Source organism: Anolis sagrei, chromosome 3 (assembly GCF_037176765.1).
Source record: "Anolis sagrei isolate rAnoSag1 chromosome 3, rAnoSag1.mat, whole genome shotgun sequence".
NCBI classification, from domain to species: domain Eukaryota; kingdom Metazoa; phylum Chordata; class Lepidosauria; order Squamata; family Dactyloidae; genus Anolis; species Anolis sagrei.
In genome coordinates this window covers 233,496,538-233,516,307 of record NC_090023.1, presented here as the reverse complement: position 1 = coordinate 233,516,307, position 19,770 = coordinate 233,496,538, and the positions used below count along the sequence as shown (strand labels likewise).

Sequence of the window (19,770 nt, the reverse complement as noted above, 5' to 3'; positions counted from 1 at the left end):
AGTTTTTTCTACTATGTTTTTCAGTGTTTGCTCACTTGTCGACCTGATAGGTGTATTGTGTCCAAATTTGGTGTCAATTCATCCAGTGTTTTTTGAGTTATGTTAATCCCACAAGCAAACATTACATTTTTATTAAGAGAGAGAGAGAGAGAGCGTCCCTACATCACGGTTTTTCACTTATCGTGGGTGGTCCTGGAATTTAAGGTCCGCAATAAGTGAGGGAACACTGTATTTTGTGTGCGTTGGAAGAGGGGTAGTCTTATATGGTGATTATATCTCAAACTACATTTTAACAGGAAATGTTGGGGGTCGTCTTATATGCCCGGTTGTCTTAAACGTTGGAAAATATGGTACATCCAGAAGCTTTGTTTTGCTTTGTTTGTTGCTTTACAATACTAAAATATGTGGTACCACCTAATTTAGCTGACGTAAAGAGTGACGGATCAAGGCTGAGGGTACATCTGACTTACTTACTTACTTAGGCGATCCTTCGTTGGACGAGTAAGATGGTCTTCCTTGATGACTATTTTTGTGGGTTTGTGGGTGGCCTTGGAGCCCTATTCTTGACCCGCATCTTCTCCCACAGTGAAGGCATTGGTTTCCAGGTGGAAGGTGGTCCCGGTCGGGGTTGGCTTGACGCGCCTTCCTCCTGGCATGTTTCTCTCATTCACCCTCCACTCGTGCCTCCTCGAATTCTGCAGCACTGCTGGTCACAGCTGACCTCCAGCTGGAGCGGTCAAGGGCCAGGGCTTCCCAGTTCTCAGTGTCTATGCCAGAGTTTTTAAGGTTGGCTTTGAGGCCATCTTTAAATCTCTTTTCCTGTCCACCAACATTCTGCTTTCTGTTCTTAAGTTCAGAGTAAAGCAACTGCTTTGGGAGGCAGTGGTCAGGCACCCGGACAACATGGCCGGTCCAGCGGAGTTGATGGCAGAGGACCATCGCTTCAATGCTGGTGGTCTTTGCTTCTTCCAGCACGCTGACGTTTGTCCGCTTGTCTTCCCATGAGATTTGCAGGATTTTCCGGAGGCAGCGCTGATGGAATCATTCCAGGAGTTGCATGTGATGACAGTCCACGTTTCGCAGGCATATAGCAGGGTTGGGAGGACAATAGCTTTATAGAGAAGCACCTTGGTATCCCTACGGATGTCCCGGTCCTCAAACACTCTCTGCTTCATTCGGGAAAATGCTGCACTCGCAGAGCTCAGGCGGTGTTGTATTTCGGTGTCGATGTTGACTTTGGTGGAGAGGTGGCTGCCAGGGTAGGAGAAATGGTCAACATTTTCTAATGTTACACCATTAGGTTGTATCTCTGGCATTGAGGAGGGGATGGCTGGCGACTGCTGGAACAGCACTTTGGTTTTCTCGATGTATGCTTCTGTGAAGGTGTTTAGAGTGGCTTGTAGATCTTCTTCTGAATGCGCATAGACGACGTTGTCATCAGCATACTGATGTTGTTGTAACCTTGGTTTTGGCTTTCAGTCTGCTGAGGTTGAATAGCTTGCCATCTGTCCGATAGATGATTTCCACTCCGGTGGGAAGCTTCCCATTAACAAGGTGAAGTATCATAGCGATGAAGATGGACAATAGAGTTGGGGCAATAACACATCCCTGTGTTATTGCCTCTCCATCCACGAAGAGGGAAACAGGGAAATATCTGAATAACCCTAACCCTATCCCAGGCATGACCAAACTTTGTCCCTCCAGGTATTTTGGACTTCAATTCCCACAATTCCTAACATGCCTGATCTTGAGCATTACCTTATTGCCCGATCTACACTGTTGAAATTAATTAATACAGCTTCACCCCATTGTCACAGTTCAATGGTATAGAATCCTTGGGAGTTCTAGTTTGGTGAAGCAACACTGCAACACGCAGGATTCCCTAGCACTGAGCCATGGCTATTAAAGAGGCGCCAAGTACATTAATTCTATTTACCAAATTCTATTTACAATTCCATTTACCAAAGTAGTGCTTTTTCCAGGACCGAGCGGGAATCGAACTCAGACGCCCAAATGCTATAGTCCAACTCTCAAACCACTACACCACGGTAGCTATACCCCAGCTTCCTTAGACCGGAAGTCAGGTGCAGTCAATCCCTTCAATTTGTCTACTCCTACGTCAGTCTTCAGAGGCTCCTGCTGATGAAACACTCCAAATTTTAGCTGTCTATAATATGCCTGATAGAAACACTTTAAATTTCGTACAAGTTCTTAGTTGCACGGCGAAGTACACTAAGAATAGTTAAGGCGTGGGCGATAATATCGAGAGGTTTATTCTTCTAGACCACCGAGGAGGGAAACGGAGGGGCGCCATTGGAGCAGGCACGAACAAAGACAGAAGTATTGGTCGCCGTGGATGGAAAGGTCCAGCCCGGCGAAGGGTCCTTCCTCGATAGAGTGCGAGTGGCGCATGCGCTCTGAGGTGGTTCTCTTCCAGTCAGCCATGCCGACTGTCAGCGTGAAGCGAGATCTGCTCTTCCAAGCGCTGGGAAGGAGTTACAGTAAGAAGGAAGGGGAAGGAGAGGAGGGCTGTTGGGTGTCTTTGGAGCACTCCTTCCTTAGGCCTGAGGGGTTGCCAAGGAAATGTCATTTGCTGCTTCAATGTCAGGACTTTGAATGGGTGCTTCTACACAGTAGCATTAACGCAGTTTGGAACCGCTTTAACTGCCACGGCTCAATGCTATGGAATCCTGGGAGCTGTAGTTTAGTGCAAGGCCAGCCCTCTTTGGCACAGAAGCCTAAAGGCCTTGTAAAACTACAGCTCCCATATTTTTTTCGTCATGTCAGAAGCAACTTGAGAAACTGCAAGTCGTTTCTGGTTTGCGAGAATTCGCCGTCTGCAAGGATGTTGCCCAGGGGACACCAGGATGTTTTGATCTTTTACCATCCTTGTGGGAGGCTTCTCTCATGTGCCCGCATAAGGAGCTGGAGCTGACAGAGGGAGCTCACCCGCGCTCTCCCCTATGGGTCTTCAGTCCTGCTGGCACAGGGGTTTAACCCTCTGCGCCACAGCTCCCATGATTCCATGGCAATCTGCACTCGTTCTATAGTATTGATGCACTTCATGGCAGTGTTTCCTAAATCTTGCTATTCTGGACTTCAACTTCCCTCTACGTATCTCCCTCTACGTGTCTCCGTCTACGCGCCACCTCGTAGTTTAAGATCCACTGGGGAGGCCCTGCTCTCGGTCCCACCAGCCTCGCAAACATGACCGGTGGGGATGAGGGACAGGGCCTTCTCGGTGGTGACTCTGCCTCTTGTGGAATTCGCTCCCCAGCAAGATTAGATCGCCGTCCTCCCTCCTTTCCTTTAGGAAAAAACTGAAATCATGGTTTTGGAACCAGGCCTTTGGCTAGCAGGCACTTTGGACACTGAATTGGACCATATGACGATCGTTATGATAATGGAAATGGCTACTATGAATGATTAATTATTGTTATTGTTTTAATGTATTGGGTATTTATGGTTTCTATATTATTGTATATTGTGTTATTGTGGCATCTAATTGCTGCCTGTGTTAGCCACTCTGAGTCCCCCCTCCGGGGTTGAGAAGGGTAAGGTAGAAATTCTGTAAACAAATAAATAAACTCACTACCTCTGAGGATTCTTGCCATAGATGCAAGTGAAACGTCAGGAGAAAATGCCTCTAGAACATGGCCATATAGCTCGGAAAACCTACAACAACCCAATAAATAAACTCCCTGAATTCCTAACAGTTGGCCAAGTTGACTAAAGCTTCTGGGAGCTGAAGTCCAGAATATCAGGAAGGCCAATGAGATGGAGAAATCACAATTTGATGTGTCCTAGATGTTGTCTAAAAGTGTTTCAGAAGCCTTAAATGACTTTAGTTCAGGCATGGGCAAACTTCAGCCGTTGGGGTGTTTTGGACTTCAACTCCCACAATTCCTAACAGCCTACCGGGTGTTAGGAATTGTGGGAGTTGAAGTCCAAAACACCCCAACGGCTGAAGTTTGCCCATGCCTACTTTAGTTCTTCAAGCCCTTTGCGAAAGCCCTTTTCTGTTTCTCATTTTTTTCCATGTAGGTGGAATGTTGCTCTGTTGTTGAAAAGAGGCTTTGGGGAGAATGGCAGGAGTATGTTTTGATCCTGCAGATGCATGTACAAATTGGAAAGGGAAAGTAACACTGGGCACAGAAAATATGTGATGTTTGTGCCAGTGAAGGGGCTGATAAGGAAAGCAAGAAGACCACACATGAGGTTGCTGTCAGTTTTCCGGGCTGTATGGCCATGTTCCTGAAGCTTTCTCTCCTAACATTTCGCCCACATCTATGGCAGGCATCCTCAGAGGTTGTGAGATCTGTTGGAAACTAGGCAATTGAGGTTTATATATCTGTGGAATTTCCAAGGTGGCAAATTGCAACATTCACACTTGCCTCAAGCAGACAAGAGTTCTTTCTCCCACCTCGGTCATTCCACAGATATATTAACTTCACTTGCATAGTTTTCAACAGACCTCACAACAGACCTGACATAGCTGTGGGCAAATCGTCAGGAAAGAATGCTTCTGGAACATGGTCATACAGCCTGGAAAACTCACAGCAACCCTGTGATTCCGGCCATGAAAGCCTTCGACAAATCATTCCACACATAAGGGTTTGTTTATATGAGAAAATTCTCTTCTCAGTTGACAATATCGTATGTTATATTGTCATTCTGGAAAGAGCACTGCATGTGTGAAGAACAAGTGATGTTAATATCATAGTCATCTGGACACTGAATCCTAGAATCAGTGAATTGGAAGAGACATCAAGAGGCATCCAGTCCAACTCCCTGCCATGCAGGAAAAGCACAATCAAAGCAACCCCCCCCCCCCCCCCCCGAGAGATGGCCATCCAGACTCTGTGTAAAGGGATTCAAGGAAGGAGCTTCCACCACACTCTGAGGCAAGAGAGTTACACGGTTGTACAGATCTTACAGTCAGAATATCAGAATATCTGCTTTGAACTGGGTTGTCAGGGTCCACACTGCCAGATATTCCAGTTCAAAGCAGAAAATGTGGGGTTTTATTCAGCTGTCCTAGGGCTTTTCTACACAGCTATATAACCTGGAATATCAAGACAGAAAATCCCACAATACCTCCTTTGAACTGGATTAGCTGAGTCCACACTGACATATATTCTAGTTCATAGCAGAAAATGTGGGACTTTATTCAGCTGTGTGAAAGGGGCTGCAGGGCCCTTCCACACAGCCCTATATCCCAGAATATTAAGACAGAAAATCCCACAATATCTGCTTTGAACCGGGTTATATGTGTCCACACACAGATAATATGGGATTTTCTGCCTTGATATTCTGGGATATAGGGCTGTGTGGAAGGGCCCTCTGTCTCCAGGGCAGCAGAACCTGTCTTTTCTGCACACCATTAGGACACCATTGTCAGTACTGCTGGAGTAAACCCAAATTGTATATCAAGACAGAATAATACTCTTTTATTTATTTTTTTAAAAGAGGACTTGCTGAATAGTTTTATGTATATTGGAACTAATTATAGGATGAAAAATCTGATGTACTATATTGTGATTTAATTTCAGCGGATGAAGAATTTGATGAGCTGTGCTTTGAATTTGGTTTAGAACTTGATGAGATTGTAAGTAATTGCTTTTATTTTTATATAGGAATATATAAACGAATGCTGTAGTACTTAGGAAACTGCCATGAGAGAGTAAAAATCCAGTGTAAGCTTTTATGGTTTTTAACCCGTTTCACCAGTTGTGAGACCTGTAAAAAAAAAGCCATGTAAACTAAATTAGATTGTACATGGTGCAATCAAATTCCTCTCCTTCTAAAACCATTATTACCCTATCCTGTAAATAGCTTGGCCTTATAATGAAGTCTCAGAACATTTTATAGTCTGGATGTTTTGTCTTAAATTCTCAATACCCTGCGAATAGGATAGCAGGAAGTAAACAATGCATCTTGTATCTGTAGCATACCTGTAAAATATTATAATAATGTTGATTTACCGAATGTATTTTAACTTGTTTATGGTGAGTTAGTTGCAATAAGAAGAGTCTCCAAATTGTGGGATTTTAAAACACTCAGAAACCATTGGCAACCAATCAATTAAGTTTATATTATGTTGTCTGTTCTGTACCCCATCAGGTTGTTGCTACTGGAACTGGTATAATTGGAGCAGTGTTTCTCAAACTCTGTCCAAAACATCTGGAGGAGCACAGTTTGAGAAACTTTGAACTGGAGGAAGTAATTGCTATCATTATGTACTATTAAGTACATATTGTTAACCATGGCATCAGTTATCTTTGAGGTAGCTTGTAGCAAGAGAAAGGTTTCAGCTTGATGCAAACTAGGATGTGTTTTCTTTATCACAGGCTAAAATCATGTGTGCAGTTATTAGAAGATACTTGATTGAATTTAGGTGACATTTTTGCTAGTCATGTTTAGGATTATCAAACATGATGATTTGAGCTGATTCGGACTAGGTTGATTCTGATTTGTATAAGTTTTTAATTTGTAAAAAGCTATGTTTCAAATATTTCTGTAACTGTTAATCTGTGTATGAGAGCATATTAAACTCATTGTATTTTCCAATTGACACACATTTATTGTACAAGGGTTTTGAGATGTATTTCCTGATTTTTTTTGTTCATTTCAGACTTCTGAGAAGGACATAATAAGTAAAGAGAAAGGTGATGGAAAAGCAGAGGGTGCATCAGACGTCATTCTTTATAAAATTGATGTTCCTGCTAATCGCTATGATCTCCTTTGCTTGGAAGGTCTAGTCAGAGGTCTTCAGGTCTTTAAAGAGAGGTAATGTGGTATTTGGAAATATTATTTTTATGCTATTACTAGGCTGACGTAGTTGACAATCAGAGGAAGCACTTAAATTTGCTTTAACCAGAAAAGCATTTATGCAACTTGGCAGTTGATGCTGAAAGCCAGCAAAGCTTATTTAGAAAGAAGAAACAAAGTATTCTGATGTTAGTTGATTTCTAAAGAGAGAGAAGTAATTATTAGAATTATTTAAAAGCCATTTTGCCATATTTGATTTTGAACTTTCGTGATTTTAAATGAATGTCTTAATAATTAATGTTTTAATTGACTGTTTTAATTGTAATTGCTATTTATAAATTTGTTTGATGGCATCAAGTGGTTGCCTGCTCTCAAGCTGCCCTGAGCCCCCCTCAGGGTGAGAAGGATGGGATACAAATATGCAAAATAAAAATAAATAAATATTTCAGATTTAGTTATTTTGGCCCTTTAGTGTTCTGTTAAATATAAGTAGTCGAGACCTTCTCAGAAATGCGCTATGAGACTGTGTTCTGTCAACAACTGTTCTGTCAACACCAATCTTACTATGTTCATTAAGACTTTTTCTTAAGTAATTGTGCATGAGATTTCAATCTTATTTAAAAATGAGTTTCAGATCATTGCAATGGTCCAAATGCTGTTTATAAGATATTAGTAGGGATCCTCATGTGGAATTTTTGGGTTTATACATGTAGTCTCAGCCTCTGTTTGCCAAACAGGTGGTTATTGTAAACTTTCACAGTTGCAGTAACCTGGGAAAGAGAGGGAACTCAATTCATGATCTATAGACCATCATTTTCCAACAGATCGCCTGCTGTATTTGATTGATCAGAACCAACTATCGGTTTGGCTATTGCTTGTTGTGATCCCAATCAACAATTGGGTTTTGATATGCAGCTTCAGATACTCATTGTGAGTTTTAAAAAATTCTGTTCCATGTACATATGTGAAGTACACAAGATTATCATTACTTCTTTGGCATGAGAATGTTCACAATTTAGAGAACACCTTTTAAGAACGCAAATAGGTATTTTTTAAGCAAGCAAAGTTTTCAGGGTTAGGGTTAGACATGGAAGTCAATGATATTAAAACTATTCAAAATGCTGAATACCATCTTTGTTCTGCACACTTTGGTGAATATCTAATGGTAAAGTGACAGAACATGGTTTTGTGCCTTAATTCAGGAGGGGATGATCAGATGTATCCATTCTTTTTTATACCTGTAATATCGTCATTTAATGTGAAAGGATAATTTCCATTCTTACTCTTTTAGAATCCGAGCCCCACGATACAAAAAGATTACGCCACCTAGTGGTGAAATTCAAAAACTTATTATTACAGAAGAGGTAAATAAAACTGAATTGTATCTTGAATTAATGTTTTGATTGTACGATCAATGTTAGTCACAATTGTTGCTGTAGAGCAGAAGTAGCTAGCAATGGTGTAGCTGTCCACTTTGATTCCATTATAACTAAATTATACTTTTTTCTGTGAATTTAGTCATACTTTTGCAATTGCTCTTGGAACTTCTTTTGGAGGGATGGTTGTGGGGTTATAAGTTCAAAATCACATCTGATTTTAGGAGATAGCCATGCAGCAGCCTATTTGCTGAATGTGATTATGACCATTGAATTATTTGTGTATTCTTTCTTTAATTTTTTTTTAAATGTCAGGAGCTACTCGAGAAACTGCAAGTCGCTCCTGGTGTGAGACAATTGGCCGTCTGCAAGGACGTTGCCCAGGGTATGCCCAGATGTTTGATGTTTTACCTTCCTTGTGGGAGGCTTCTCTCATGTCACCACATGGAAAGCTGGAGCTGACAGAGGGAGCTCAACCTGCTCTCCCTGGATTCAAACCGCTGACCTCTCAGTCAGCAATCTTGCCAGCACAAGGGTTTAACCCATTGCACCACCCAGTGATTATTTGTTTTCAGTAAAATGATTATTTCAGTATTTTCAATCATTTTGCATGAATATAAAATATTATGCTTCAAAATAATATTTATCGTTATTAAAATAAAGGGAATTTTGTATTCTCTCAAAATTGTACCTATGCTTGGTAAAGCATTACTTCTAGTTTGAGATAATAGAATCATAGAGTTGGAAGAGACCATATGGGCCATATGAGATGGCCATTTACAGGCAGTGCTATCTGGCTCATGAATCTCACAGTAGTATTTACAGAACCCATACTGTGGGAGTAAAAGTTCATATATCTTACGAAGCCCATGTTTACTGTATTTAATTGTGTTCCAATTGCCTTGTGGGATGAGAATGTTCTTAGATAGTATTCAGAGCCTGTTGTAATTATGTGTTTTTTTTAAAAAATACCCCCCCCCCCCCCAATTAATCTAAAAGTATGGGCAAGACAAACATTGGAATCCAAAGAGCTGCTGAAGCAATTGAACTTTCATGTAGTTTTTCTGTAGATTTTAAGATCTGTAAATCTTCAGCTCCTGATGAAATGATTCCTCCTTGTATGATTAATTTTTGTTGGATTGATTAAACTGAATATTAAGGCATCAGTGGTTTGATTGCTTCTTAATGACAATGTATATGTGTATGTCTGCATATATATGAATATATTACCAAACTGTCTATAATTGTACCCTTTTGTAATGCAGACGGTCCAAGTCCGCCCTTATGCAGTGGCTGCAGTTCTTCGTAATATAACTTTTGACAAGGTTCGCTATGATAGCTTCATTGACTTACAAGATAAATTACACCAGAATATATGCAGGTTAGTTGGCACTAATGCATTTCATTATGCAATTGGTTGTTTTAATGTGTTTCATAGCAATAATGATTTTGCTTACATTTGAATGAGGTATTTGCCATGTGATTTTAAAGCACATAATCATAATTTGTTACACATTATGTACATTTTCTTGTGTACTCACCTGGAGCAATAAGTAAAATGTAATTTAACCTTTCTGTAAATATTCTGCACCAGCATTTTTCTCAACACATTCTTTAATTAAAACATCCATGTTAATGGAAAAACCTGCATTGCTCATTTGCCTTGCTTTCTTTTTAGGAAAAGATCATTAGTTGCAATTGGTACTCATGATCTAGATACAGTTTGTGGACCCTTCACGTACACAGCTAAACCACCATCTGAAATTAAATTCAAACCCTTAAACCAAGACAAGGAATACAGTGCTGTTGAACTCATGGATCTCTACCGGGTAAATGCCTTCAAAAACAATAAGATATATTTCTGAAAGGATTGCATGTGGTGTTAGAGGTACATTGTTTGAAACCTATAGGTTCTTATTCTTTTAACCCAGTTTGTTGTTGCTTCTCATTTAGCATTCCATAACACATTGAAAACCACTCGCCAGGAACATTCAGTCAGTTTAGTATATGTGTGCATATGTGCACAGCATCCATTCCAGTAGATATAGCTAAACCTTTGTGTCTCTCTAGATCTTCAAAGTTCTTGCAGCAGCAAAATGTCAGCTGAGTCTTGTGCTAAGAACAATCTGAACTTGTGGAAATTATACTGTTGTAGTTAAAAACGTCATCATGTACTTCAGTTCTAAGACCACTAAATCATATTTTTCACTTTCAGCTTTTTGTGCACTCACCTTTTGTAACTTCATTCCCTCTTTGACATTGCTATCCAAGTATGATGGCTCTCCAAATGTTGTGTCTTGGCGGTGGATACCTAGGTTGCTGTAGAGCTCTATTCTTAATCCGCATGTTCTTCCACAGTGAAGGCCTCAGTTTCCTGGTGGAAGTTGGTCCTGGTCAGGGCTGGCTTGACATGCCTTTCTCTTGCATGTTTCTCCCTTTCACCCTCCATTCGAGCCTCTTCAAATTCTGCAGCACTGCTGGTCACAGCTGACCTCCAGTTAGCGTGCTCAAAGGCCAGGGCTTTCCAGTTCTCAGTGTTTATGCCAGTTTTTAAGGTTAGCTTTAAGCCCATCTTTAAATCTCTTTTCTTGTCCACCAACATTCCATTTTCTGTTCTTCAGTTGGGAGTAGAGTAACTGCTTTGGGAGAGGGTGATCAGGCATTCGGACCATGTGGCCAGTCCAGCGAAGTTTGGTAGCAGAGGATCATGGCTTTATAAAGAAGCACCTTGATGGTCTTTGCTTCTTCCAACATGCTAACATTTGTCTGCCTGTCTTACCAAGAGATTTGTAGGATTTTTCAGAGGCAACGCTGATGGAATTGTTCTAAGAGTTGAGTGTGACATCCGTAGACTGTCCATGTTTCACAGGTGTATAGCAGGGTTGGGAGGACAGTGGCTTTATAAACAAGCACCTTGGTATCCCTATGGATACCCCAATCCTCAAACACTCTCTGCTTCATTTGGGAAAAAACTGCATTTGCAGAGTTCAGGCAGTGTTGTATTTTAGTGTCAATGTTAATTTTTGTGGAGAGGTGGCTGCCAAGGGAGAGGAAATGGTCAACATTTTCTAATGTTACACCATTAAGGATGGCTAGAACCGCTGTGAGTCGCCTTCGGGCTGAGAACAGCGGTATATAAGTAAGGTAAATAAATAAATAAATAAATAAATAGTGTATCATTATAGGATTCTGAAGTGAAATCGTAGTACTAGGAACAAGGAATAAAGTTTGTTAATCTGTCTAGTTAATTGAACAACATTGCATATATTTGGTTTCCTAGCCAAGCTGTTCACAATACAATATCTTTTTTTAAACTAGGAATGTAAGCATTATGTTCTTCTTACAGTAATATCTAAAGAAAGAAATGCAATCGTTTAATTATGTTTTATTTGTTTTAGACTGACAGCCATCTTAGACATTATCTGCCTATTATTGAAAATGAACCGCTGTACCCGGTTATCTATGATAGCAATGGTGTTGTCCTGTCAATGCCCCCAATAATTAATGGTATGGTTTCTTTTTGCTCCTTTTCTGTTATTTTCTCCTTTTTAATTGTATCCAATAAAATATAAGATTCTATTGCACCATGAATCTCATTATTGTAGTACAGGATCAGTAAATACTGTTTTATTGCTCTCTTAGTCTAATTGTATTTGTTAGCTTAACTGTATGAACCAAAGGCGAGTAACATGTAGCCTGCAATCTGCATGCAGTCCCTCATGGCTTCCTCAGCAATCCAGACTTTTTTGTGCGTGATTTCAAGATTTAAGATTCCAATTTTAAGAATATTATCCCCATTCGATCCCCCTTGATTTCTAATTTCCTTTCTGGTCTAGAAAATTTCCAGGAGAGGCAAAATAACATGACAGAATTGTTCCCTTTTGTAACTGGATGTGGGGTGAAGCATAGTAGGGTTTGCGCAAAACTATGGCACAATTTGTTGTTATTTGCATTTCAGTCATATGGTAGAGGCAAGTAGACACAGGCAATTTATTTTATCATTTTAAACACATATGTTTCAGGCTGCTTAACAACAGCAATATGGTATTGTATAAATTCTATGAAGTCTAACTGGGTCTAATACAGTGGTTAATATTTTCTCTATATGTGTTCAATTCCCTATCATTCAATTGTTTACCAAACTTTTACCAACTTCCCAAACAGGGATAATACCAACAAAAGCGTTTTTTTTTAAAATTTGATATTGTCTATGCAGATAATCCTGGACTGGACTTGCTGTTAAGTTTTTGCTCTACTTAGCAGCATCTACATGATATTCAGTTTCTTGAGTCAAACAGCATATTCTAAACATACATTTTGGGGATTATAGTTAATACCAATTAGTTCCTGGGATACTGCTGTCTGCATGTCATTTAAAAAGAGACACAATTACTTTAGGTTAAGTACAGTTGAACATGTATTATTAATTTTACATTATGCTTTTTTGTTCTTACTGCAGGATTTAAAGTTCTGACGTTTTGTGAAAATGTATATATTAAAAAGTGATTAAGATCAGAATCTCTTTAAAATTATTATTATTACTAGTATTGTTATTGTTATGAATTTTCTGTTGAATGTATTGCACTCTTCCCCACTTTCCCAGGGCATCCATCTCAAAAGCTGTATATGTAACCTTACACAGCTGGATTTTCACAGCCTTTTCTTCCTGAGAGCAGCTTACTGTGCTCTCTAGAAACCAAACACTGCAGTGCTTCTGTAGTGGAAAGGGGACGTTTTTCTAATACCCTTTTGCACCATATGAACAGCTGTGCTAAGGCAAGAAGCCCTCCTGGACACCTGCAAGCTCTTGTGCATGGCTAAAAAGCCTATTTGGATCCTAGCCCAGATGCATATTTGTTATATTGTCTCATCAATCTTGCAAGTAACTCTGACTCTTAACACTCAGTGGAAATGCTGCTTAAGCAGTAGAAGGATATATGAAGTGAGACATATTTTAAATAAAAAGCAACATTTTAAAACATTGACAACTTCAGATAATTATATTTGGGTGTTGTTGTTTTTTTTCTAGGAGATCATAGCAAAATCAGTCTGAACACCAAAAATGTGTTGATCGAATGTACAGCTACAGATTTTACCAAGGTAAATCAACTTGTTAGAGAACCAAAATGTAGAACAAAGGATAGATCTGACTTGCATAATTAAATGGAATTAATGCACTATAGAAACTTGTGTGAATAAATTCCATGCTTTAAACAGAGATGTTTAGTGTGAGTTTGGGATGATATTGTGTAAAAGAAACCTATTTCGAAGCCAGTATTAGAATATTGTTATAATATAGATTTGATGGCCAGTGCTAAACTTTAGCCCCTCCAAGAATTTAAGGTATGGTCCATGATTATATGGGCCATAGTCACTCAGAGCTTTGATCTTCCGACAGCTTTAGTGCACTTGGAGGAGAAAAATCAGTGGGACTTCCTTGGGTGACTTTTTGTGTGCGAAGGTGCTATATCTGATAGTACAATAGTTAGGTATCTTCTTGGGAATGTATATTGTGATTTTATATTTCAAGATGTGTCACATATGTTAATTCAATAAGTGTGTCTGTTGTCTATCTTTAAGGCAAAAATTGTCCTCGATATCCTCGTCGCAATGTTCAGTGAATACTGTCAGAAAACTTTCACGTGAGTTAGTATGAATTACTTTTATTGTTGATATGTACATGCCCTTTGTATTTTGCACTTTCAACAAGTCTGCCTACTTTCATTCTTTTAGTGCTGAAGCAGTTGAAGTACTTTATCCCAATGGAAAAAGTCACATCTTTCCAGTGAGTATAACAGAAGTGACTAAAAACATCACAGGTTAAAAATGTGTTTTTGGGACCCACTTTTAAAAAGGAACAATATTACCATTCTCAGTATATTAAATTGCTAAAACTTGGAGCTGACATCTTTGTCTGAGAAGTTACCACAACTACAAAAGGTGCAACTTGAAAAGCTACCAGTCAAGAGGGCTTCTGTTCTAATAGCCTTTTAGGGAAGGCTAGACCAGTCTATGATACATAAAACCTGTCCAAGCTATCTTCTCTTATCACTAATAACCTGTGTAGTGTCTCGACCAGGTATAGGCAAACTTGGGCCCTCCAGGGGTTTGTGCTTCAACTTGCACAATTGCTAATGGTGGTAGGCTGTTAGGAATTCTGGTTTGAGTATTCTGCTATACTTTGGCAATGGAGATGAGCTTGACTGTAATAAATTGATAATTTAGCAGGGAGGAGCTAAGAGTAACATCTTGATGGCCGAGAGCCTGGGGACATTCTCTGTGTAGTGGCAGTACTACATATGGAGAAAGGAAAAACTTCTTACAAAACTTTGTCCTGTGTCTTTTCATGCAAGATTAATATTACCTTGCTCTACATATTACATATAAACATATAATTTGGACTCTAGAGACTAAGGGCCTTACCGTATCAAAGTTTTATGATTAAATGGTAGAAGTAGGGGTATTTGTGACTTTTTATTTTTTTCCTATAAAATGTTTTGATGATTGGTATGTTATTTTTACATTATTACACCAGTAAATGCAGAATATGTCTCACAGTCGCTGTTGAAGAATTGTGGAAAAACTCTTGTTTAAAACATGGCCTATCTCTGGTGTATCTCTTGAGAGCTGAATAATCAAATGTTTTGCTATGGAAACAAATTCTGATACTGAGAGAAAGAGCTAAAGAGATAAATTGATGTACATGAAAACATTTTCCCTTCCTTTTTATGTAGGAGCTTCCCTATCGTCGTGAAAAGATAAAGCCTGAGATAATGAACAAGAAAATAGGAATAAGGTATGTTAAATCTCCCCACTTTCACAGATAATATGAACAGTGTTATTCATAGCGTCTGTGTCACATTTCTAATGCATGCTGTGTTCATTTTTGAGCATATGTTAAAACAAGCATGGACTGATCCTGTGCCAAGCCAAGAGATTTATATTTTATTTACTGTGAGGTTTAACCCACTCCATGGGAAATTCTCTTCAAAAGATAATGGCATAAAATATCAAAAGTACAATAAAATAGTAACGATTTTGCAAAATAAAGTATCAAATAGAATAAAAATGGCAGCAGAGCCGAACAAATCTTTTTCATAATTGACATAATATGTGTTTGGTTAGGAGCCAAGAATATGCATGTAGCATACTATCATGGTGGTGATACAAAAATGCCACAGTGCCAGCTGTTGCTCTAAACAGATTTTGCTCCCATGATTAAGTTATTAGTTTTCATGGCTAGATTTGAACAAAAAGTACAGTAGCTCCAAAGTCATGTTTTATAGTGGTGTTCCACTGAAGTATTTAACTATACTGCCAAGAAAGTTACAACACTGCTGCCAAGAAATCTTTTCGTCTCAATCTCCCAGTCACTCTGACTTAAAGAGCCATAAATTCCCATTCTTTAACACACAGAGGGATCTTGATCTCACCCAGCCATCCTGCATCTCAAAATACTAGTTTGGAGAAGGAAGCTATTCTTCATATTAAAGGTGTTGTTGAGTCTCTTCTCCTGGCGGTGCAAGCCGTTGATCTAAATCCTGAGTGGCCAGTTGTATGGAGCATGAGGGCCAGTTTTGACCTCTGTATTGCTGGACATCAGCATTTGGGAGCGGTTGGAGAGTATAGGAATTGAAACATTAAACTGGTACATTTGCAAGCAGTTTTCTTCCACGGGATAAAATTATCTCAAAATTCTCCCCCAGGTTTGTTTTTATTTTTTTTCCTAGGGGTTGTTATGGAAAGACTTCAAGCATACATATTTTGAGCTCTGATTAGTATCTTGTTTTACAGTCTTGTTCTTGGGGCAATATATATTCTGATGTAGTGATATTCAAGAAGTAGAGCAATTGAACCAGTTATGGAATTTGAGTCGATACATTTGTAAATTCTGTGGATTCTGTGCACCTGCTCTAGTTGAGCTTATCCATAGGACCACGACTTGGCCTGATACTTTATATCAGATTTTAGGTGTACTGGGCTCAGTCTTTTCTTCCCCAGGGGAATAAAGCATGGTACTATTTGATTTTTAGTTACTGCTGGCTATGTGGTTCTACTATATTCCATAGTGTTTAATGAAAAGGCTATGCCATAGAATCCATTATCAGTTTCTTCCAGCAAAGAATGGAAATGGAAACCTTTGTATATGTCATAAAGTATTATTATCAAATTATAGATACTTGCTAGAATCTTTCCATATTATCTCCTCTCAAACCATCTTCCTGATACTTCTCATTATCTATTATCTCTGTAGCCTCATCTATCTAAAGTTACAATACATTTTTTTAGGACAGAGTATACTTTGTGAGCCCTTCAAAAAGTCTCTATTTTTCTCTCTGGTCCCCAGAAAACCTAGTAAATTATTATTAATAATAATAAATAAAACTTTATTTGTATATCGACCTGTCTCCCCAAAGGGACTCAGGGTGGTTTCCAACATATAAGGCAAAACATTCAATTGCCAGGAAAAAAAACCCATACAGACAAATTAAAATAAACATCATAAAACATAAAATCCTGCTAAAACATACACAAAAAAATTAAAAACCAATATTATTACAACTCCATCAGATGGATTCTAAATACCAATGGCCAGGAGTAGAAAATGGACATGGTCTACTATAAAAGAGCTGGGCAAGGGGTAGTGCAGCAGTGTATCTTAAGGCCGGGGAAGCGTATAAAGTGCAGAACAGTACTATCTAATGGCCTAGGGACAAATCATTCTTGAAAACCTGCTGGAACAACCTGGTTTTCAGGCCCCTATGGAAGGAGGACAGTGTGGGAGCCTGCCTAATCTCTCTGGAGAGGGAGTTCTCTGGGAAGAGCTTTAACTATACAAAGACTCTCCTGGCCACCGCTGACCTGGGCTTCAAGCGATAGTGCTGAGTCCAGGAGAATCCCCAGACTACAGACTTATGTCCTCAGGGGGATTATAACCCTGTCAAGTACAGGTTGCCACCCAATACCCCAATTGGCCTCACAACTGACCAGGAGGACCTCTGTCTTGCCTGGACTAGGATTCAACTTGTTAGCCCTCATCCAGTCCATCACGGCTGTTCAGGATCCAGGAGGTTTCCTTGGAATTCGGTGGAAAGTAGTAGTAGAGTTGAGTGTTATCTGCATATAGATGGCACCGAACTCCAAAACTCCAGATGACTTCACCAAGCGGTTTCATATAGAAGTTAGAAAGCATGGGAGATAGAATGGAACCTTGTGGGACCCCACAGGTCAATGGCCAGGGGTTCAAGCAGGTGTCCCCCATCTTCATCAACTGGGCCCGATCCTCCAGGAAGGAGCAGAGCCTCTGCAAAGCAATGCCCCCCAGGACCCATTCCGGAGAGCCACCCCAAAAGAATACCATGATCAATGGTATCAAAAGTCGCTGAGATGTCCAAGAGAACCAACAAGGTCATACTCCCCCATCAAGCTCTCTGTGGAGGTCATCCACCAAGCCAACCAAAGCCATCTCCGTACATTCAGAATGTTATATATGAAACTTTCTTCAGATCATAGTTCCTCAAGCAAACAGCTTTAACAAGATTAAAACCAACCCTTTTTTGAGATCTGGGATATTTTTCTTACTGCAAGCTTTCTCCTATAGTACATTTTAACTTTTAGGAATTCTTGTCATCTGTATAGAAAGAGAACATGTTGATTTAAGCAGTAAATTGGGTTAGGATACTTGCTAACGTTTCCCACGTTAATGTTTGAAAAAATATTCTCGTTAAAATTTCTAATGTACTAAATGCATGCCAAGCATCATATGGTTCAAGATTGTCTTTCTAGAGACAACTATTTCATTTCCTAGTTTAGTTTGTGAGTGAATTGCATTTCTTTTAGAGTGACAGTGCTTAATCATTGGATGTGAAGGGCAGTGGTTTCAGAAGAAAACCGTGTGATTTTTTTCCTTTCAAAATTGCTCTTGCTTTTGTTTTAGTGAGACTCCATCAAGCCTTGCAAAGCTGCTCACCAGGATGTGTTTGAAGTCACACGTCATAGGGAATGGGAACAATATAGAGGTTGAAATCCCTCCTACCAGAGCTGACATTATCCATGCATGTGATATCATAGAAGACGCAGCAATAGCGTATGGCTATAATAACATTCAGATGACTATCCCGAAAACATACACCATAGCTAATCAAGTAAGATTGCACCTTTGAGTAAACAGTCTGTATTGTCAGTTTGAAGGCTAGAAGTATGCCAGAAGGACTGTGAGACACAGTTTTCTAAGAATTAAAACAATATTCTGTCATGTCTTATAGTAAAGGGAGTTTACCATAGCACGGATACAAAACAGATGCCCTATTGATCTGAGAAACTCAAAAGATCTGCACTAGATGGGCTTTAAAATAACAATGAGAAAAGAAACAAGGTTTAAAACCTGGAGGCCATATTAAATCTCTGATTGGGAATTGCATTTCCTCAGTAATGACCAGATGTAGCTGGCTGAAGTTACCTTTTTAGACCAGTTGTTTCCATGATTCTTTTCTAATTCACTGAGCTAAAAGACTTTTTAAAAATGGTTTCTTTCTCTTTCAGTTTCCTCTCAATAAGCTCACAGAACTTCTGAGACAAGACTTGGCAGCAGCAGGCTTTACCGAAGCACTGACTTTTGCTCTGGTGTGTGTAAACTTTTTCTATTAATGGATGTTAAGGCATCAATGGAGGAAGCTGTATTTTACCAGAGTGCAAACTTCAGCAGAGTTGTGGTGACTCCTAGCAGGTTCTGATTTGCTAATGTGTTTGGTTCAGACTTACATGACTCATGCTGGTAGTGGAACATAGTAGTTACTTTGGCTCTTGAATTCTAATGATTAGCACGATTGACCATATATTTCCTTTTCTCCCAGTCTATTCAGCAAGCAGAGGAGAGGAACAATATGGATTTTTAGAGCCAGGTAGTTCATGCTAATGGCTTTAGGAATAAGGTGTTCATTCCATCTTGAGTGCTGGAAAAAACTTTTTTCATAAGAGATTTCTGAATCTACCATCCTTACCTTTTCTGTCAAAAAAGTTATGGCTGAATTTATAGTTCTTGCTTTCATCTCAACAAAAACAATTTTTAGTTTTTTTAAATTTGGAAACCTAAGTTTTAGGCATACAATATTAGAAGAGAAGGGAGTAAGAGGTGAATTATGCCTTTTTGCATGAGGGGATGGATGGTCTTCACCATTTTGAGAAAGACAATTGTAAGTTAACTTCTTAAGAAGCACTTGAACTACGAAGATTGTAATAACAGCTGGCTGATTGCAATCATTACAGTCTAGCGTGAGATCTGGTTTTATCCTGTACACTCTGATGGATAAGACCATTTCTCATGTTCCTTTCCTAGTGTCCTCTCTAAGTTGTCAGACCCAAGGAGTACAGATTCAAGGCGCTGCATTCCAGAAGTTCAGCTCTGGAATTTATGGCTGTTGATGTTGGAGATTCCTTGTTTTTGCTGAATTTTATTGTGGGTCACCTCAGTGTTCCATTTTCTTATTAGGTTTCCATTTTTGAGCATCTAATGAGACAGCTGAAGTCATTGAGGCATGAAATGTAATGCTATAAATATGTTGATGGCACACAACTCTGCTTATTCTCACTGGGAGCACTCAGGCAGCCAGGAAGAGGCTATACA

The 19,770-nt window shown here is 39.4% G+C and overlaps 1 protein-coding gene across 1 annotated transcript in view; it reads left to right on the top strand.

The window, feature by feature from the left end:
• The first annotated feature begins 2,392 nt into the window (after positions 1 to 2,392).
• Positions 2,393 to 19,770, top strand: part of FARSB (phenylalanyl-tRNA synthetase subunit beta) — a 38,630-nt gene continuing 21,252 nt past the window's right edge. Inside the window, exons 1-13 of the mRNA XM_060767895.2 lie at positions 2,393 to 2,501; positions 5,553 to 5,608; positions 6,635 to 6,789; positions 8,063 to 8,135; positions 9,413 to 9,528; positions 9,826 to 9,976; positions 11,546 to 11,654; positions 13,177 to 13,247; positions 13,728 to 13,789; positions 13,881 to 13,932; positions 14,882 to 14,943; positions 18,085 to 18,292; positions 18,690 to 18,770. Coding sequence (XP_060623878.2) covers positions 2,411 to 2,501; positions 5,553 to 5,608; positions 6,635 to 6,789; positions 8,063 to 8,135; positions 9,413 to 9,528; positions 9,826 to 9,976; positions 11,546 to 11,654; positions 13,177 to 13,247; positions 13,728 to 13,789; positions 13,881 to 13,932; positions 14,882 to 14,943; positions 18,085 to 18,292; positions 18,690 to 18,770 — 1,287 coding nt within the window. The 5' untranslated portion in view covers positions 2,393 to 2,410. The remainder of the gene's footprint in view (positions 2,502 to 5,552; positions 5,609 to 6,634; positions 6,790 to 8,062; positions 8,136 to 9,412; positions 9,529 to 9,825; positions 9,977 to 11,545; positions 11,655 to 13,176; positions 13,248 to 13,727; positions 13,790 to 13,880; positions 13,933 to 14,881; positions 14,944 to 18,084; positions 18,293 to 18,689; positions 18,771 to 19,770) is intronic.